The sequence below is a fragment of the Peromyscus californicus genome, unplaced genomic scaffold, assembly GCF_007827085.1.
Source record: "Peromyscus californicus insignis strain IS unplaced genomic scaffold, ASM782708v3 Scaffold_22__1_contigs__length_63687245, whole genome shotgun sequence".
NCBI classification, from domain to species: Eukaryota; Metazoa; Chordata; class Mammalia; order Rodentia; family Cricetidae; genus Peromyscus; species Peromyscus californicus.
Window position 1 is genome coordinate 10,771,097 of NW_026294525.1, and position 22,551 is coordinate 10,793,647.

The 22,551-nt window shown below is 42.6% G+C and overlaps 1 protein-coding gene across 5 annotated transcripts in view; it reads right to left on the reverse strand.

Moving 5' to 3' along the window:
• The window catches only part of Arid1b (AT-rich interaction domain 1B), a 380,162-nt gene that overhangs the window by 146,910 nt on the left and 210,701 nt on the right, over positions 1-22,551 (reverse strand). For 4 of the 5 annotated variants that reach the window (XM_052750910.1, XM_052750907.1, XM_052750906.1 and 1 more), the window contains exon 5: positions 2,819-2,860. The exons of the other annotated variant lie outside the window; for it this stretch is intronic. In XM_052750910.1, the coding sequence (XP_052606870.1) occupies positions 2,819-2,860 (42 nt within the window). The remainder of the gene's footprint in view (positions 1-2,818; positions 2,861-22,551) is intronic. 5 annotated transcript variants of the gene reach the window in all.

Sequence of the window (22,551 nt, forward strand, 5' to 3'; positions counted from 1 at the left end):
GTGATAAGGTTTTAAAGTCATTATTAAGCCGAGTATAGCTTAGGGTTTGTAGTTCCCACTACGAGGCAGGCTAAGGCAGGAGGGTCAATGAGTCCCATAACTTGAAACCAGAGCAACATGGCTGGGCCCATTCAGAAAACTGAAACACCATGATCTGCGGATATCTTAGCCGCTCCGACTGTGATATGTGTTTACTATTGATTTCTCCTCATAAGCAACAGGTCAATTTTAAAGCTTTTTTTCCTATGTCTAACAACACAGTCACACCCCCGACTCTGTGTGTGTGTGTGTGTGTGTGTGTGTGTGTGTGTGTGTGTGTGTGTTCAGTTGACCCATCCATTCAGTATTGCTGGCAACTTTACTTTGCTCATTTACGACATGGAAGACACAATGATCATACAGAACAGTAACCAAGCATGTTGACTGTCTCTGGGACCGATATTCTGTAGAATTATACAATGGTTATTACTATGTTCAAATTTTGATCAAAACCAAAGTTACAAACAACGGTCTCAAGTTAGTCTCCCTCTCCTATGAAGACAGATGTTGGCACATGCTTTATTACTAGGCACTCTGATTCACTGTGATTCTTGTTTGCACAACTACCCATGACTTAAAATTAATTATGCATCTTGATTGCACAAGTAAAATAATCTCAAGAAATTTGAACTTACTTTTAAGTTTAGAACTCCACAAAAACACCTGGAGTGTCTAACACTGTGAGGTAGTTACAAGTGTTTGAATTCTTTTGGAGATAAGCCTTGGTAAACAATATGCCTGAACCTGTATGAAAATAACACGTAATAAGCACCAGCATAGCCATGTCCCCCTAGATTAGCTGGAAAGTATTAATTTCCAGTCAGCCCTAACAACAGGTTCGTTTTCTATGATAGAAATGGTCTTCCTGGGTATTATTCACCACATCCAAACATGACAAGTTCTTTGTATTTCTGGTCCCAACACAGTGGAGTCCATGTCCAGGGACACTAGTAGAAGTCATCTGAACTAGTAAGAAGCTTATAGACTTTAGTCAGGCCTAAAATAAGGGATACTATACAAGAGGTGAATAATTAGAAACAAAAAAATGCAGTAAGAAGAAAAGGAAAAGAAAGAGCAGACACATGGGATGGCCATGTTGTGTGGAGCTGAGGAGACAGTACTTACGCAGGAGCTACATGTGAGACAGACATTTTAATTCTCTTTCTCAGCAATGTTACTAGAAAGGCATGTCTGTTGTGACTAATGCCAAATATCTAAATTTTCGAAGAAATAAGATAAATTTTCAAGCTGAAGTACATTTGCTGAGCTCCAGAAAATAAATCTGTAAAACAAAAATCCTTCAAAAATTTCATTTTTTAAATTTCTATAGATTTGCGAAAGTAAAAAGGCATCTGAAACACTCTGAAGACTGGACCAGTTTACTGGGAAAAGGTTCCTGTAGCTGGAATTCAGGGCTCTAAAAGCGAGGTGGTTGGATTTACACACTCTGGGACACCAAGCCACGCCCCAGCCAGTGGTACACCAGAGAGGAAGGCTCCACTAATCCTTCATCTTTTTGCTGAATAAATAAATACAGTGGATTCAGGAGATAAGTTCACAGGCTTATTAAGTATGTAGTGAATATTCTGCACGCATGCTGGCAATTAAATTCAAAACCAAAGATTCAGAGGACGATGATCATGTGTTCAGTCCTATAAATACTGAATTAACTCTATTCAGAATTATGATATTTAGGAACTTCTGACATGAAACATAAAAACACATTAAGCTTTTAACACATAAACTTTTAGTATTTATGTATTAATTTATAATTTCTTTTAAATTGTGATGTATAATCTTGATAAGTTTATAGCCTCAGAATAGCTCTGATGGGATGGTCATTTCACTTATTAGCATAATTGAGAGCCTGGGAGTACACTGAATGGCAAGCAGAAATGCCGGGAAGACAAACAGGGCCAACTTGTAATTTGATTGTGAGGACACAGAACAGGAAGGAGTCAGGTGAAAGTGCCCCCCATGCTCCCAGGCTCCCACCAAATTGCTTTCCGAGGGCACCTATTCTCTACACCCCAGACTCCCGCAGAAATGAGTGCGGGCCTCTCTACTACGTGGCTGCTCACTCGGCTCCTCATTCACTTACATGAAAGAAAAACAACTTTCCACAGCTGGCCTAGCCCCAAGCAGCTCTTGCTTCTCCTTGCCGCGACCAGTCTCCATATAATCCAGGCCTTTAGAACTCAGCCCAGGGCCCTGCCTCTTAGAAAGACCTCCTTTGCTTTGCTCCTGCACACCTTCTCCTCCCTAAGCATGGGTGCAGCAGGTAGCTTGAGCAGACCCAAACCCACTCCACCATGACTCATCTGTTTACAGGCCTTTGCCAACAGTGGGCTCCTGGAGGAGGCTAGGTTTTAACTCAGTAGTGACAAGACCCGTGGGGGTCAGCATGAAGTAGGGACTAGGAATCAATCAGTTAGCAAAGCAGGAGCTATCAGCCCAATGCAGCATGTTGACAGTCAGTGGTTATAGCCATTTAGTTCCCCAAATGGGGGTCGACAATGAGGTAGGGTGTCAGAAAACCTTGCTCCAGGCCTAAAAGCAAATTGAGAAGCCAATCACTACTACACAAAACTCTGGGCTCTCTGTAGTTCCTTACACCAAAAGTCTAATCCCAACCACAGCCTAAGTGATGTAAACATGTGCTTATGTTAGCCCATTGGTGTTTGATTAAAACAGCAAAGCCTCACTGTGAAGCCTAGGGAATGGGGGGGGGGGGGGCACACGACAGGACCTGCATGATAAACCACACCAGGCCACACACCTTGAGTCCAAAGGCTGCATCGTCCGAGGCCAAGACTTCAACCTGAAATCATAAGGAGAGAAATAATTTAGGCACTATCAAGAATCCCTCTGAGTGCAGCCCTAGAAGCCCAAGCTGGGTGAGATGGAGAAGAAGCTGTCCATTGAAGCCTGCCTAGGGAGAAGGTCAGGAGGGATTCTGTGACTCCTCATAGGGCCAGTGGGCTTCACTGAGAGGGCCCACCTGCCCCGATGTGCATGGTAGTGCAAGTCCTCCACAGGACCATCCTGCTCACACCACAAGATGCTGTCTTGTTATCGATGGACAGTGAGGGGAAGGCACGCTCAGGTAAGCAGTTACTGTGCTGATTGTCTTGCCTCTGTTGCTAGTAGCTTCTTGTCCTACTCACATCAGAGTGGGCGGAACCAACCTCTGGAATGCTGCCGAGCAAGATTTCTTGAAAGCAGTGCTCTGGGAAAGGCAGGCAGAACCCAGGCAGCGAGTTATCAATTATGATGGCAAAACTTCAAGAGTGTCTGTCAGTCTTGTGCAGTAGACAGCAGAGCTCATTACCATGAACTTAAAAGCTGTGTGGAACGAGTCATGTATTGATAATGACTGGCTTTTAAACATAACTATTCAGTCTAGTGTCTTAAGCTCTTAAGTTTGGCTACTACAAAGAGCCAACGTGAAGGGAAGAAACAAGGAAGGAGGGAGACAGCCTGAGTGCTGGGCACCTGGTGAAGGCAGTGGGGGTGGCGGCCGGGATGGATCTGTCCCCGTCCCGAAGCAGGTGTACTCAGGCCTTACCAACGTGTGCTGCTATAAATGACAGCAACACCAAGGAAGACCGTGCTGCGACCGACAGCCAGCAGAAAACTGAAGAGTTAAAGAGGAAGTGCTGATGGAGATCAGAGCGCCCGCCCCTCCCCCCCAAGGCAGAGCGATGGCAGAGAGGGTGCAGCACTAAGCAGATGAGCAGCTACGCTGTGATGAAAACCATATGTTGCTGATATCAAATACGATTTTAGGCTAAAGACTGAGATGTTGGATCAACTAGAGTAGAAAATCATGGTAAGATCCACTTACACCATTTCTGTTTACACTTCGATTTCCAAAGCTAACTGCAGATTTAGAAAGAAGCCTTATTATAGATGTTAGCTTAGGATCCCCTCCCCCCACACAAAAGCTTACACCTTCGAATTTCCTGCGTCCTGCCTTCTGCAACACCAAGCTACTGACATCAAATAATTTTCAAATTACAACTCCTAATTGACGCTGAAGACTTCAGCTACAAACCTTTGGGGGGAAACACTGCCACACTCCACTACTGTGGGCATCCTGTGCCATCTGCTTACGAGCCGCCGTCCTCATCACTCGATGAGGACACACAACCCTGATGTGGGTGTTTTCACATATATACAATTATTGCTGAGCATATTAAAGTTGAGATTGGTATCTACAGAGTGAGTTCTGCATATTTTAACAGATTTTAAAAGTCAAGTAGCAAAAAAAAAATCAGTAGCAAATAGAAATCTATTTAAAGATAAGGCTTTACTATATTTGACAACGGGAGGTGAGAGCGGCGTTCTCTGTGGAATTTAGAGCTCCGCATGTGACTGTGAGCACAGGCTGGCTTCTGCTTCAACTCTGCTTCTCTCTCTAGCAGGCTGAAGGGTATTTCAAAACTCCTTACTAGACTTTGAAACTCATTTCACTTAAGTAACTTCATAAAACTGTTTTCTTCAAAGGCTATGATTTTAAAACATGCATCCTGGCTTACTGTCCTAAAATTCTCTGTTCTTTAAGGTTCTAAGGTTAGCACCCACAGAAAAATGAGATTGCTTCAGTTTACTCTCAAGGAAACAGCAATGTCACGGGAAGGATTTCCTGCTGGTCTCGGAGCATGTCTCCTTTGGAAGGAGCCCCTCTAGTGGGAGCAAGGGAGTATTTCAAGCCTCACATCATTTCAGGCCAGCACACTTACCAGGAACTGGCCATGCTGTGTGCGACTTCTCTCATAAAGTCGAAAATCAATTTTAAGAGAAAAGTTGATAACCATTTGTCTCTTATTAGCTAGAAGTGATCTACATACAAACTGAAGTACATTTATATTGATCTGATATATGGTGCTAATATTTAGCTATTAGCCACTGACATAATATTTAATTTGACTATGATACAATCCTAACTTTAAGCTAAAGCAAGTATGTGTAACTGGAAAAATATAGGAGTATGTTTTCAGGAGAAAGACTTGACCAAACTGGAAAGGTGTGCATTGATACCTAAATGTTGACTCTTCCTATTGGCTGTAATCTGCACCACAACTCTTGAAAAGACACGCCCTTCCACATCCATCAATAAAGATTTTCTGGATATTTAATCCACGCAAGGCTTCTGCTTAGTACCTCAAGACAGTCAAAGTGGCGAGCTTCGTGTAAACACCCAATTTAATGTATTTAAGCATCCTTATACATTTGTTTTAAAAATTCCGAATCCAAGCAGACAAGCTGAGATTACCCATGCTGCCATTCTTCTTCCGACTTCAATTTGCAGCGAGTTCAAACTCCAATAAAGAATAAATAAATCGCCGGGCGGTGGTGGCGCACGCCTTTAATCCCAGCACTCGGGAGGCAGAGCCAGGCGGATCTCTGTGAGTTCGAGGCCAGCCTGGGCTACAAAGCGAGTTCCAGGAAAGGCGCAAAGCTACAAAGTAACCCTGTCTCGAAAAACCAAAAAAAAAAAAAAAAAAAAAAAAAAAAAAAAAAAAAAAAGAATAAATAAATCGCAATAAGAACGCTGCAGGCTTTACCAAGAGTGAAATTAGGGTGCAGTGGCCAGTGTCCTCCTCCACAGAGGAACAGAGCCGACCTTCAGTGAGGCTGAGAGAGGCTTCAGACAACAAAAAGGCTGAAGACACAGCTCAGGGGTTAACACAAGCTGCTCTTCCACAAGATCTGGGTTCAATTCCCAGTATGCACATGGAGGCCCACAGCTGTCTGCAATTCCAGCTTCAAGGGACTCTGACACCCTCTGAAGGCACCAGGCACGTACATGGTATACAAAATGCAGGCAAAACACACGGGCACACAGGAAGGAAGGAAGAAAAGGGAGGGAGGGACGGAGGAAGGAAGGAAAGAAGGGCAGATGGATGGAAGGAAGGACAGATAAAAGGATAGATAACAAAACTCCCTAGCTACAGAGCTGAGGCCTGTCACACTGGTCTCAAATGAGCACACAGTCAAGACTGGCTGACTCATGTGCCTACAAAGATTCCATCTGTAGAGAACTTCAAAGCACAGCACAAAGGTCAGCAGCAGCAGTAGCCAAGCCCTTGACCCTGACCCTCTTAACTGCCCTACTAGCCATCTCAACCCAAACCACACAACTCAAGGTGGCTGTCTGCCCAGGACGGAGAACGTTAACACATGAATTAAGAAGGAGAGCTGATCAGAAGCTGCTTTTCTCACTTTCAGAATCGTTCCCACTTTCCCTAGTAAAATACCCAGAAAGAACAAAAAACTAATTCAGACCACAGATGGCTCGGCAGGTCAAACACTGGTGGCCAAACTTAAGGACTCGACTTTGTCCCCAGAACACATGTGACAGAAGGAAAGAACTGGTTCCTGTGGGACGTCCTCTGACCCAAACATAAGCTCTGGTATGGGTGCCTTCCCCACTCACACACTAATGAATAAATGAACTGTAAAAAAAAAAAAAAAAAAGAACATCAACACTAAAAACAGATAAAGAAAACCTAGTTGTGCAAATAAGGAATTTTCTATAATATTCTATTCCACACCCCCCCCCCAAAAAAAAACAAGAACAGAAGAAGCATGTGTGTATAAACAACAGTTGGGTTATCTGTGTAATGCAATTAGAACATTCCCAAGAAATGAGGCGGGGGCACGCCACTGATAATTGCCTTCAGGCAGAGCAATGTATTTTTCATTGTATATTGTCTTATAATGCAGGTTTATTTATTTACTACAGGAGATCTTGTTTAATTAAAAGTAATTGGTTAAAATAAGACAATGACATTAACAGCCATTGGATATCATTAATAATTCAATAAATGTATGCAAGTATCTTTGATGTTGGTAAAAATAGATAGTACAGCAGCCAGCACTTGTACGTGCACAGTAGATTCCTGAACACTTGTAGGTAAGTAAAAAAACAAACAATCCCCTACAACAGCAACAAAAATAAAACTCAAGAAACTAACACTGTACAGTGTACAGTGTCCTCAAGTATATCTACCCACCTGGAGATCTATCTGTAAGAGAAATCCCTTTATGGAAATAATTTGTGACATTGTGTGTGTGTGTGTGTGTGTGTGTGTGTGTGTAATGTAAACTATCACTAGTTAATGTAGTATCAATTTAGAAAAAGTATACAAAATTAGGATGTAGTTATATAAAGTATGGTATGCTTACACTAGACAGTACTACATAACTGAAATCTAATATGGAAAAATGGATACATCGCAGTGAATTTCAAAATCAGGGTTAAAATAAGAAAGCTAACATTTTAAGTTTCCTCCACACCTTCTAGGACTTGTGCCATACCAGAAAATCTCTCCTCCTTCAAGTTTAATTTTTTTTAAAGATTTATTTATTATGTATAGAGTATTCTGCCTACACACCAGCAGAGGATACCAGGTCTGATTATAGATGGTTGTGAACCACAATGTAGGTGCTGGGAATTGAACTCTGGTCCTCTGGAAGAGCAGCCAGTGCTCTTAACCTCCAAGCCATCTCTCCAGCTTTGAATTTTAAATGTTTTCACTCGTGTTTTCTCTTAATATGTGTTTGACATTACTTTTTTAATTTAAATATTTGATCCATCGGCATTTATTTCAAAATAACAAGGGGAAGGAGTGAGCCAGGCCTAATTTTCCATCTGAATAACCATGATGAAGAGTAATCCATTATTTTCTCCAAGGATTAGAGACACTGTATCTTTAGCATAATTAAATATTAAAATGATATCATTTTTGTCTCCAATTCTAGGCTGCTATTCAACCCAAAGGGAAATGGGTATGGGGGAATTCTTAGACACAACAGTACTTCTCAAAAAGAAAAGCGAATTCTTAGCAACCAAAGAATTTAGATGCTCTTTAAAAAAGAAAAATTTGACCTGTAAGTGTGTTCCAAAGAACAAAAATATACTTCTATTTATAGTATTTGCTATGTCTTACTTGGCTGGGCCCAAAAGACCAATATACCAAGTGAGACAGTCATTGCAAATGTAATAAATAAACTGCTCTCTCAACTATGTCTCAGGATTTTATACAATTCAAAGCGCAGGCTAATTTATTCTCTCTCCCACCCCTCTCTATGCCACCCCCAACAAATGTAAACACCAACAGCTCACATTGGGTTGCAATGTTTTAATTTTAGCAAGTTGTATTTATCACATCAGCTCATTATTATTATTTTACTAGCCTTTTTAATTTTATAAACCACTAAAAATGTGAACACACAAACCCAGAAATCTTTGCTGGCATTCCTCTTCCATTTACGAATTCTTCTCTATCTCCTCCTAACACATATAGCCCAAATGCAATCCAAGAATGTGCCTGTCACAACCACTCAGTTGTCTGGTTAGCTGGCAAAAGAAAAACACAATTGCCCATACAATGTGTACTGCTACACAGAACGACTACTCCCAGAATATATTTTAAATAGGCAAAAAAAAAAATAATGATAACAATTAATACATGTATGCTGCCCAAATCCATTGGTTATACATGACGCTGAGTAATGTGTTTCACGAATAGGCAATGTGAGAATTTCCTTATTTACAAGTGACATGCCTGTGCCTGTGAGTCCTAGACCACTCTCTTATGTACCTGGCTTTTGAATTTCAGGAGCCTGACGGCACTGCAGTCACGCTCCCACGCAATCACTTCTCTAAATGTGTAAGGATACTTTTATTTTGATTCCTGAAGCAGAAGAGGAAGTGGGTCCCAGAGCAGAAACCACTCAGTATGCTGAGTGTGCAGAAAGTGCAGTCAGTGAACAAGGTGACTGTTCAATCTGACCCAAGCTTCTGATGTACCTGGATCAACAAACTAGAGAGGCAGCAGTAATGCTGTGCTGTGTTTAAGTCCGGGAACCAAGAGGCAATACACACCTATATTGTTTTCTTGGGTGAGTCTACACTGGCTGATGGGACAGGGAAAGACTATCGCCACGCTAGCTGAGCTAAGGGCTAGTCGACCCCTGAGAAGCAAGGCTGCCTTGCTCATCAGTGGTAGTTGAAGAAGGGAGACAAAACCTAGCAGAACCTGGAACCACCTAGCTGAACCGCCATAAACGGTCCAAGTGTAGACCTTCACTGCAGGCTTAGTCACTATGGCTTTCTTCCAGGCCCCCAGACTGTACTTCTCACCTGGGGCCTCTTCCTCAAACACTGCTGACAGAGCATCTACATCCCTTCTCGGTAAGCCCTCTCCTTGTCCTACTACTTCAGGGCTTCCGTTTATCCATGCACTGTCTCTTTCCACAAGAACCAGGGCCTTGCCTAGCCTGCCCACGGTTACCTGGAAAGGGTATCAAGGATAGCAAGAACTCAGTAGTTAACTACGGCGCAAACACATGTGGGTGAATGAATGCAGTGTCTATAAGACAAACAATGGGGCACAAACTGTGTGTGTGTGTGTGTGTGTGTGTGAACCTAAGTTGCCATGGCTCCTTACGATGTAGACACATATATAACAGGGTTAAAGTCACATGCAGCATTTGGCTGGTGATACATTCCTGAGGTACACACTAGTGTAAACCAAGGCAAACCCCAGTCTGGCTGCATTTACTGATGGCATCTACACATCTAATGCATTTGTCTCTGTACCCAAGAGTAGATTTTAAATTCCTTTAAGAGAGTTAAGTCTTGAAAAATCGGTGGTAATGAAGAAAGCGTGCTGCTCATCATTCTCTCTGATGCGGATGTTCTTCTAGATTTGAAATGAGGAAAGTCAGATTAGAGTTGATATTTTATTGAAGCTACACAGGGACCATAACCTTGCCATACTTAATGGACAAAGTTGAACCTGGGCTTTGAAGTCTGCATGGGAAGTGGGTGGCAAGTCAGCTTATATCACAGGCCACAGCTGGCCAGTGGTGCAACATACCTTCTCCATAAAAGTTCTCTAAACCCAGAGCAACCTTCCTAGTTATGTGAACAGTGTGTTTGTAGACCCAGACACATGAATAGTTCCATACATCAAAGAAAAACTACACATTCACAAGTCATTTCCATACCACTGGTGTTTATCAAGAAATAAAGCTGTGGCATCATGAAAAACTTAGGCCCAAACAGATGCATGTATTCATAACTTTGTTTTTTTTTCATGTGTATATAAATAATCTAGATTTTTCAAATAAAAATCTAGGAACACTTTTAAAGAAGAAATGCTTTCCCTGCAGCGCACTACAGCGGACGATGCCATGCACAGAAGACACCAGTATTTATGCGCTACGTCACATCTGCTTAGCCGCCCTTCCTGTTCCTTCACATTAACGTCCACTTCACACTGAACCTTTTCAGACTTATTTACAAGTCCTGTTCTGAAGAAGCCAAACAAGCCCCAGATGATGAGCAGGGAAGAGTCCCAGACCATGCTGCTCACCAGATGGCAGTGATAAACTCTACCAAAGCTGAAATGGTGTTTGATCTTTTTCTAAATATTCATCTTGTTGTGTATGCCCTAATTTGGTTCAATTGCAATGATGTTTTAGGCAGAAATTCTGTCTACTCAACCTTGTATGCATAGGGTTTGAGTTATGGGTTAGGGTTAGAATCTTAAAACACCAGGCAATAAGTAAATTCCAATTACATTTCATAAAAACAATCTTTTATTTTGAAAAAATATAAATATGTATTATGAATTTCAAATTATATATGAAAATATAGTATGAATGTCTATTAACTAAAGTACTAAAAGATGCAAGTGTGGATATATTTAACTGTTCCCACAGTTCTACCTACCTAGCACAGAAGCTGAACGTTGTTACAGAGTCATTGGAAGAGAAGACAGTGTATATGCACAAGCCGCAGTGACTTCAGACTGCCAATGTGAAGGTCAAGCAGGAAGGCCAGACAAACAGCCTGAACCCATGAGGACCGGGAGGTGTTTTAAAAGCAAATATACTTTTACATTAACCAATGAGTCGGATTACTGCTCAGCCATGCTCCTAGTGCTGTGACTGAGTGGCCTGTCTTTGCTGCTGCCCTCTCCAAGGTCCGGCCAGCTGGGTGGATGTCAGAGGAACAATGAGGGAGAGAAACCTCTCGCCTTAAAATAGTTCCACCAAAATGGATGAGCTGGAAACCCACTGGGGGCGTGGCTACCACCACAGATCACAGAACATGTTCTGGGCCCTTTGAAGTTTCAACTGTGTGGCATGGTGTTGGTTACAGGATTGGAACAGGAAGACCAACAAGAGGAAAGGAAGCTGAGGTGAACCTGCACTCAACTGTGGGAGCTTTACCCTCTGCACTGCAGAGCGCTCTTCTTTTAGTGGAGTTTCTCTGAAGGATCTGTTTAATTAGGCGAACCACCAACTACAAAGCTAAGGAAGGATTCTCTGGAGAGGATGGATGGAGACATACACATAGAGCTTGTTTTCTTCTCTTTCAGGTCTGTGCCCCAGCCCCAGGCTCCAGACTAGCTGTACCATCCACTTCCTTCTTCTACACTGATTGTTTAATATAGTCTTATTTGCTGAGGGCACCCTGAACAAAAACCAAAATGCATGTATTATCTGAAGGAGACTCAGCCTACCGCAGGACATCAGAAGAGGTCAAGGTAGAGAGAGAAATTTCCAAGGCAACTGCCCAGGAGCATGTCACTATTCCACTCTGATCCCCACTGGGTAATATGTACACCATTTACAAAAAAGTTCACACAGGAAGAAGAGGAAATCTTCAAAACCAAGTAATAACTGCATGAAATTGCTTTATTATTTAGTTTTACACTCTTCAAACTTCAAAAATTGTTCAATATTGAGATTCTGTAATAAAAGGACTTAAAGATCTTGTTTCTAAAGAATTGCATTCATACATTTGTTCCCGAAGAAGTGAGGGTCTGCAGGTTCCAGGGCCTCAGCTCACAGTGGAATCAGTGAGCAGGTGGGCAGCTGTGGAGCAAGACCAGCCCAGAGAGGAAGGCAGCTGTGGAGCAAGACCAGCCCAGAGAGGAAGGCAGGCAGCCCCTCCTGTTAGGGTATTCACTGCAACAGCACATGTCTTGATCTGTAACTGTGCTCTTAAGGACATCTGCTTCACATCAAGGGATACATCCTGACATTAACTGACAAGGTCACTCCTATAATTCTGTGACTACCGTGCTCCCCTGAAGAACAAACCTGAAACAGCTCCCTTTATTATCAGCGTTTCAACTGTGATACAAACAAAACGCTTAAAATGGGAAATTCCAGAAATAGACAGTTCCTAAGTTTTAAAGTACACACCAGTTTGAGTATTGTGAATCTTACCCTGTCTCAGTCAAGTCTGTGAAATACCACTTTGGTCAGGTGGCCCACGTAACTTTTCCAAAGGCACAGACAAGATTATATCCGTAGTATACTCACATCCTCCAAATGTCCTTACTGTTGGACTACTGTCTGTAACCCTAGCACTCAGGAAGGTTGGGCAGTGGAACCCAGAGGGAGAGAAGCAGCCTGGGGACTACACAGTGAGATCTAGGGAAGCAGGGGCTACACAGGAAGCCCTCTTTCAAAAAACAAACAAAAATTCAGGTAATCATTTCTAGAAATTTCTCTATGAATTGGAAATTGCTCTACTTTTACTTTGCAGGAATAATTGGGGCTTTTAAATGTTTTGGCTCACAGAAATGCCTATAGGTTGTTGTCTGGAATTAGAAAAGAACCATTTGTCTAACAAAATGATTTTTCTTTTTTTTTTCTAGTGCCCCAAACTGAATTCAGAGCTTCTTGCATACTAGAAAGCCAATCTGCTCTAAACCTCTTCGTAATTTAGTAAAACTGAATAAATTTCAATTTTAACATGAAAACCGGTAAATCAACCATGAGGAAACACACACACACAGAGAACTGCAGCCAACACTGAAGTTAAGCAGTATGTTCAAGTTTAGACGTGAAAACGTTACATAACATAGTTCTTCCTGGTCAAGTTCCACACTTCAAATCTTCAAACAGAAAACTCTTAGAGAATACTCTGCTTACATCTGCTTGGCAGGCAGTCCCTAATGTACAGCAGGAAGGGAAAAACTCAAGAGGACCAAGCTTGTACCAGAAAGTGGCTTTCTATTCGGAAGCCATCTCCAGTAAAAAACGTGGGGACCTGTTATACCGGAGCACCTGCTTACAGGAGCCCTGTCAGCACTTTTAAATTAAGTAGACTCGATTTCATTCATACAGATTCTTTACGGCCTTTGAGATAAAAGTGAGATTTCTGAAATAAACAATATATAACCAAACATAAAAAGAAACTGGCCACTTGGCAGTAACGTTCATTTGTATCGCATTTTACCAAGCATCAGTGTTTTCAGTGAAAGCTACCTTAAGTCCTGGCACAGTGAAAGTACATAGATCCTTGATTGCTTGGCAGGGAGGGTGAGAAACCAAACCACAGAGGGGCACTTCAGCAGAGCCCAAGTCAAGTGGCATGCAAAAAGACACTCTCAAGTTCAGTGACATGCCCGCACAGGCAGAGAATTACACATGAAATGTGAGCTCAATGCCACCCTTAAAGGGGAGGGAACCGACTATTATTAATACAAAGCCACTATTTAAAATGGGAAAAGAGATCAAAATTGAAAGTATAAATAATCTGAGGCAGCTACTACACTTTAAATGGAAAGTAGGTCAAATTATTCATCTGCTTCATATCTCTTCCAAGATTTTAGGTTTAATTCAAGAAACCATGGAAGCATAAGAATTCCAAACTCACTGTGATATTAGAGGGGCAAAATTCATCTTTAGAATTTGCTATAAGCAAATATACATAGAAATTGCACTTGGAGATAGAAGTGATTAAAATACCTCAAACAGATACGTCTTCGAGGTAGTATTTAAAGTCTGGGATGTTCCATATAACATTAATAGTTTGATACACCAGGAATTTCTGGGCAGTTTTCATCATTGGGGTCAATGCAAAAGTAAATGCAGGTGGGATGAGAGGGGAAGCTGTTTTTATTAAGTTCATGTTACACTGCTACAAATTGCATCAGTTTATCTCAAAGAATTTGTTCTGCTTTCTTTTCTAATTACACATATCCCTCCTGAGATACAAAGAAAATTAAGTCTTTCTACTAACTCAATATTCACAAAGCCAAGGATTTAAAAGCCTGTCAACCCAGAACTTATTGACCCCCATCAGCTTAACCACCATTATACTAACTCAAAACCTAAAAAGGGGTTGGAGATGTGGCTCAGTTGGTAAGCGATGGCTGAGCAAGCAGGAGAACCTGAGTTAGAAACCCAGCAACCATGTACAAAAACAGGTGGGTGGCTGGGCTTATCCTCCTAGCACCTGGTCGACAGGAAAATCCCCAGAGAAAACAGCAAGCTCACATTTAGTGAGTCTCAAAAACCACACACACACACACACACACACACACACACACACACACTCACACACAAAATCAATCAATCAATGGATAGATGGATGGATGGATAGATGGGTGGATGGATGAATGAATACCTTTAGATTGTTTTTAAAAAGAGAGTTAACAGTGCAGCAGTACACTCTGGTGTGCAATTCACATCTTTTTACAAAATGTCCAAATAACTGGATTTGATTTAGCTTAAACTTTAACTGTCGAGTGTCAGCAGTAAGCAGCAATGACCAAGGTTAGCCACGTCCATACTATAATAACTATACACACCCTAAACAGAGTTGTGTAAAAGTACTATGTACATGCATAGTAAATGAGGCATAATCACAAACAATACATAAAATTATTCTTCACGAGGATTTCTCATGTACTTTGTAAAACACTCATTGCTCAGCTCAACAACTTTTGTAACAAACTTTACAACCCTATCAAAGAGTGTCAAGTAAATTTCCAAAATTAAGTTAATGTGACAGGAAATACACATCATGTGTTAATGATTATTAGTTATACTCTTATCATAGTACCAACAGTGTGCAGACTTTAAAAATCATTCAGGCCACAGATCACAATGGAAATAACTTACAAACCAGAAGCCCTACTGATTACTCCTCGGTGCAGTATATATATGTTGATTAATCTACCGTATGTGTTGTTTAGGTTGCTTGAAAAGTCAAGGGTCACAACACTTCAACACCCTACTTAAAACTCTAAAAGATGAAGAGAGCAGCCAGTGACCCTTGGGTCTTCAGGACAAAGCAGCCTTTCGTCTCCAGGGAAGCATTCCCCTACAAACCCCTTGGCATGTAATAACCAAGAAGAGACTGGGGAGATGGCTCAGTGGTTAAGGACCACTGGCTGCTCTTACAGAGCAAGGTTCCGTTCTCAGCCCACAACCATCTGTAACTCTGGTTTCAGGGCATCTGATGAGGTCTTCTTCTGACCTCCGTGGGCACCAGGCACACGTCGTGCACTGACCTACTGGCAGGCAAAACACCTGTCAGCATAAAAAAATTAAGTAAAAATTTTAAAACATTTTAAGAAGGTAGAGACAGGAAATGAAACGCTACAACAGCTTAGGCTTTTCCTAAGTTTTAAAAATGCTATGAACTGGTTTTCCCATCAAGGAACCTTGCGCGTGGCTCTGACACAGCTACTGCACAAATGTGCATTTGAAGTGTAAAGTCGCCAGTCTCCTGGCCTCAGGAGCAAGCCAGGGTCTCAACAATTGGCCCCGCCCATCGCGGGCCCCGCCCACCCCCGCCACTCAGCCCTCCCGACAGTTACCCACCTCCTGAAGCCCGCCCCCACGGGCCCCGCCCCAATGCTCCACCCACCCCTCCGGCCCCGCCCACAGGGGACCCTGGTTTGGTCTTTCCAGACTCTAGGTTTTGGGGGTCAGCAATATGCTTTTTCAGGGAAAGCAAGTCCCAACCAGTCCTGCTCGGACGGGAGAGGGCCATTTCCTGAGGGGGCGGACGGGCCCGGCAGCGACCAGGGGGAACGCTAAGCTCTTGGCACACCCGGCAAAGCGCGGGCAAAGTGCTAAGGCGAGGGTTTCGGGGAAACTGGGAGCGCGGCCTGGGGCCCCGCTGGGTCAGCAGAAACTTGGGGAGCCGGCGCTCCGGGGTGGGGCCTGCGCAGCCCCAGGCCGCAGCTGGCTGGCCAGGCCTCCCGCCGCGGTGCCTGCCGGGAGCGCCCCAGCCCGCAGCCGGCGAGGTGGTTCCGGCCAGGGCTGCCGGAAGGCCGCGTCTGCGCAGTCGGCCCTCGGCGCTGCACTTTCTCCCTGCAGGAGTGCAGAGTCACTCCTTGGCCCGCAAACTGGGGGACACGCCGGGCTTGGGAGACAAAGGAACCCCACGCACACGTGTTTCCAGTGTAGGGAACAGTGGGTGAGACTCAGGGTGGGCAGGCCAGCCTTCCGGGACTGCCGGGGGAATGGCAGGCAAGCTGCGGCCCAGGGGTCCAGGCGAGGGCCCTGCTGCGCACTACGTGATGCTTATGGGGTCGAATGGTCAATAAACAACCCTATAGGGTTGTATACAGAATTTGCCTCGTATACTCACATCTCAAGTCACTACTTTTTGGAAGAAAATTAAGAACCTGGGAGTTCAGCAAAAGCACAAATTCACTCACCATTAATATTTTTTGCTATAAGCAAGTGCAATATGGAACTTTAGCATTTAGGGCGGTAAAGTTACAGAAACGAATGGTTAAAGAAATTAGCATGTGGTTTGAAACCCTGTTACTGTTGTGGTCAGGTGGACAAGGCTCACCGAAGCTCCGGTATTTCTCATTCAGCCATAACTGCTCTGTATAGTAGCAGCAGGATCAAAGGCAAACATACATGCTGACATACTATGAATTAAGTCATTTTCACACTCACAATGTTAGGATTTGTGTTAATACTTAGCAAATTTACCTAAAATAGGCAATCATACAAATTGATTTTTGGCCAATTCATCAGTGGCTGTTCAAATTTTTCATCTTATTTGTTTTCCTACTGATAATTTTCACAGGAATATGTCTCAGTAAATGTTTTCCAACTTCATTTCAAGGTTTTAAAAACTATAACCACTTCATACTTGGTTAAACGCAAGTAAAGTGAATTTTTACTAAAAGTTCACTTTCCCCTGACATTATTTGCTCTCCTTTTGCCCTCTACCCTTTTCAGCCCCCCAAATAGTACCAATTTGTATTATTTATTTATTCTTTGTGGGGAGAGAGTGGGTTAAGAGGTTAAGGAATGTTCAGCTGTTTCTGGCTTCAGTGAAATAATGCCTTCATTTGAGGGTAAGGCAGTAGTCAAAACGGCATCACATTTCATTGTAGTGGGTGAACGCCACGGTCAAGTCATTGACAATGTTACATGTTGTGGTACGGCCAAGAAGATGGCCAACTGATAGGTAAACAGACACTGGACACAGTGGGACACTAAATAACACAGAATCATGGGTAACTGATGAATGAGAGATGTCTGGGCTGAACTAGGAAAGCACGCAGAATGATAGGCGAGTAGAACCTAACAGAGCCCCAGTGGGAATATTTAGAGGATGGCTTCCCTCTCCCTAGATTGATGCAAAAGCCACTAAGCTGTAAATTTCACAACTGCTTCTCCTCCGTGTCAAGGGAGAAACACTTGGGGAAACCTGGGCCCTGGGGTGAGAGTATGTGGGGTTAAATTCAACTCCTTCAAGTATGGCTTTGTGCTCCTAAGCCAGTTTCTTAGCATCTGTTCCTGCTGTCTGCATGTGGATAGTGACAGCTACTTCATGGCTGCTGGCAAATTAAAGGAGCTTACTGAGTGTTACTGAGAACATGGTCAGATCAGTCTCCTGAACCTCTTTTCTAAATCCATCTTGGCCTAGTCCTCTTCCAGTGCCGTGGTGAGACCATTCTCTCTCTGACATACATACAACAGTTGAAACTGCACCAGGATTTCCCATCCACTTCTCATGGTGCCTTATATGTTATCCTTGGCAAACATGGATTTCAATTTGTTGTTCCACTTGCAATGCCAGAGAACACCAAAGGATCTGAGAACAAACTCCTTAGTTTAGGTTGAAGGGCCAGGGGGAGTCTGTTCCTAATCTGCCAAGCGGTTTCATTCCCCTGAACTCATTAATGGATGGTAATCAACCTCTCTGGTGACATGTATGATAAGGCAACTGAAATTTTTTTTCACCCCTTTATCAGGCCCCTTCACTACTTTCTCTATAATGCTGCCCTTTGAAACCTTCCAAGACTTCCGTGATCCCCAGTGTTACTGTATAGATAGTGCTGGGCTGAACTGCAAAATTTCCATTTCATACATAACCATATAGGTACACATATATATTCCCCGTAAGCACCATGAAGTCAGGACCTATCCACTGCATATGTAAGTACAGTCTGCCACCTGCAAAACCTCTAGCAGTGCCCTACAGATGACTCTATCTACTGAACACTGAAAATGAGGAAGGTCAGGAACCAGAAATTCTCACACCCCAGCAATGCATTGGTAATCTCACATTGGTAAACCAGGACAGAGGGAGGCTGAGGCCTAAAGATGACCCCTCAGACATGTGGGACAGTAACCACTCACCAGTAGATATTTTAGTATCTCTAGAAAGCAGAGTTTTCTTCATCATAGAGAGAAGGTAACAAATTGCTTTTGAACATTTTTCCCTTTTATCAAACTCAATTTCCATTTCCGGACAGTTGAGGCTCTAAACAAAGGCCACAACAGAAGCCAAAGCTGTGTTTACTCTCAACTTCTAAATGCACCTAAAAGGCATACTCTGGATGTGAGGGTGTCTCAACTCACCAACTGTTTGTTCTTTAAGAAGAGGGAAAGGGCTTTGTTTTCAGATAACTGACATACAACATCAGGAGCCACCCCAAGGTTAAGGAGTAGGATTCAGATGTCCACGAACTTGTTATGCTTGTGGCATTTCAACAAGTACTACACATGCCCAACATAGCAGTGACCAACTTGCTTCTAGACAATGCTCTAAAATTAGATACTACTCAACTAACCACCCAACGCTGTTAAGGAACAAGGGAGGTGAGCACATTCTACAAAACTGATTTGTTGTTAAAGTCAATTGCAACCAAAACAAACTAGCAAAAATAATATTTTCCCCTAAACAGATATTTACTGACTGGAGTATTGCTGTTTGAATAGCGAAAGACGTGTCAATCAATTCCCCATTATGTCCGTAATCAAGGGAAATGGCTTTAAATGACCTCGAGTCACTGCTGCGTCACTATCGGCTTACGCACAGGGCAGAGGAGTCACCAACTAGATCAGCCAGTGGAAAACAGGCCCACAAGTGGGGCAATCAATTAAGGCAGGGTGCAGAGCATTTCATATAAAACTGTTTAGAGCAATGTTGTCTGTCAGAAATACAATACAACTGCATAGGTATTATATCATATTCTAGTAGCCACATCAAGAAAACTAAAAGAGCCGGGCGGTGGTGGTGCACGCCTTTAATCCCAGCACTCGGGAGGCAGAGCCAGGCGGATCTTTGTGAGTTTGAGGCCAGCCTGGGCTACCAAGTGAGTTCCAGGAGAGGCGCAAAGCTACACAGAGAAACCCTGTCTCGAAAAACCAAAAAAAAAAAAAAAAAAAAAAAAAAAAAAAAAAAAGAAAACTAAAAGAGAAAAAAATGCTCATTTCAGCAACACAGACGCTAAAATTGGAACTCTACAGAGAAGATGTACACAGCCCCATGCAAATATACCGAGAAAATTGGTGAAGTGTTCCATATTTAAAAGGAAACAAGAGGAATTAATTTAACAATATTTCTTATTTGGCCCAGTATACTCAAAGTGTTATTTTAACATGTGTTCATATAAAACTTCCTGAAATGTGTTAATCTTTTCCCTGTGCAGGGTGTTCCTGATCCAGTGTGGATTTGTACTTGTGGTACATCTCAGTTTGGACTAGCAACATGTTGTCAAATGCCCAATAGCCATACAGAACAAGTTTAAATGAAAACAAAATACCCAATTGTTTGGGACTGGGTATTAAAGTTTAAATTCATACTGAAATACTCTTTCAAGAATGGACACATCAAGATACGTAAGGATTTCAGTCATTCTCATTGATATGGAAATCAAGCACAAAGCATGAATGAGGGGTACGTAAGGATTAAGACTGATATGTCTGCAATAACATGAAAAGAGCAATCAATTACAAAGGCGATGGCATTGGAGGCCTGGCTGGAAGTCAAAGAGCATCCTCTCCCAACCCAAACAGAAAAAAAGTTTCCATTTGTTTCAACAGAAAAAAAGTTTCCTCGTCTTCAGCCACAGCCTCCCCAGCTCCGGCAGTCACTCTCTGGACGCTCTGTGATAAGGTTCTGGGGAAAAGCTTGGTGAAGACAAAGACTCACTTCAGAGTTGACTCTGCCTGAGGGCAGGCTCTACAGAGGTGAGTTCAGGCACTTCTGTGACCAGCACAACCTGTGCAAGGAAGGCAGGACAAAGTGACAGCCTTGGGGACTTTTCCCTTGAGCAACAAAGTACCCTACCCCATGGAAACAGCAAGTTGGGCCCTCCTTCAGAATACTGTCATCAATGCTAGAAATGTCTATTATGTTTTCTCTTACATGCAGAACGTATTTAAAATTGCATATGTGTGTGTGTCTTTGTATGTATCTGTGCATGTGTGTGTATGTCATGAAACTAAAAAGGGGCGATGAGAGGAAAGAAATCTTAAATATATAGTAAGGAAGATTAAAGACAATATCTGAGGGAAAGAAGGAAATGGGGTCACATAACATGGGGGAGGGCAATGGGGAAGGTGGACAACGGAGCATCAAACATAATGACACATGAAACTATCACAAATCCATTAATTTATATTCAACTTAAAATGAATAAAAACACATAGATTATATATATATATATATATATATATATATATATATATATATATATATATATATATATACACACACACAGGGGTTATAAGCTGACTGCATGCATGCTCAGTGTGCAAAGTCTGCTTAGAATCTGCAGATCCCCAGGTAGACTCCCCTAGCCATCCTGGAAAATCATAATCTTGCCCCAGATCTTCACAGACATTATCACTTTCCTTGCACAATCTTATTCACACCATTGGCTTTAAAATAGCAGAGACTGTGCTAAATCCTAAGCTTTATCTCCACTTCATCCCCTGCAGCACCAGGATTGACCACGCTTTTTCAACTGCATACAGAGTAGTTTCCTGAGCCATCCCTCCAAACCTCTAAGTTAAAACGGGCCACTTCTCTCTTTCCATCCTATGGGTCCGTAGCCAACCTCTGCCATGTCTGTCAGTTCCTGACTATTCCCCAGTCTTTCTAAGATGCAGCTTCACTTCGCTGCTGTGGTGGGGAACTGGGTCACGCCCCTCCATGTCTCCTCTTCAGTTCTCGTTCTTGTCAATTCTAAATTACTTCCCAAGTACCTACACCACATGCCAGGCATTGTGTGAAGAGAAGGGCATGGTATCGAGTATCACTTGTCTTTTATCCCTGTCCGATTAGGCAGTGAGTCTTTGAAATACTGAGTTAGAGTGATCTGATTGTTTTTCTATGTTAGCCTATGTATGTGTTCCTAGAAGACAGAGGATAGTGTGTGCTGCTATTCATCTTTTTTATTCCTGACATAATACAGCAACCTGCATAGTGTTTAGTGTGTGGAAGGTAGTCAATAAATTCTACTGAGTAAATGTAATCAACTGTATATTTGATTCAACACTGGCTTTCATGGAAGGCTTAAGGGTTCTAGTTTTGATGCCCATCTGAAAGTTTGTGTTTAACTGAAAATGAATGTGTCCTTGAATTTAGAATTCAGATGATCCCCTTCTTTCCAAACACTGACTAATTCAGTGTGCGGCCAGCATTATCTCACACTGCGCTGCCCATGGCAACCACAGATGAAGCTTTGCCCCGACCAAGCTAACAGTAGCTGCACCCAGCAAGATGGAAACGTGCGTTCACTCCACAGCAATGTAATCACAGATAAGTTTCAACTCACTTAAGTGCACGTTATCAGTCATCTAGAAGGAGCCAAGTTATTAACAGATTCATAATATACCTCTTCTCATTTTAATACTCATAAAATTGCTAATTTACAAACCCTAGGAATCTGCCTTCTGAGAAAACAATGCAAGCTGAGTTTAGTCAACTTATCTAGGAGGAGAATTTCATCAGGAACACCAGCTTAGTCCACATATTCAATAGTGGAGGAGCAGGATTGCTAAGAGCCCAGGGAGACAAGTCAACAGAAATAATGCGCTTGGAATGCCACCACTATCATTTCTCATAGAGAATGCACGACGCTGGCACCATCGCTAGACTATTGACATCTCTGTAGTTCAATGGCAGCAGCTCCTGGCTGGCAAACCCTTAGTCACATGTTCTCTCAGCAGCTTTCCAGGACCTGTCTCCTTGGGACTTGCCAGTGGAAAATGGAAAGCTTGTTTTTAAACAAGTCTCATACCTTTCTTTTTGTCCCCCAAAGAAACCATATGTATGCTGAGCCACCAAAACCAACCAAAATCCTAGCAAACATTCAAGTACTTAATAATACCATGAAAACCTTCAGTATGCCCAAAGGTTTTGTGTGTATGCATTAGCAATATACAAAGTCAAAGCATCGATCTCTGGCAAGGCAC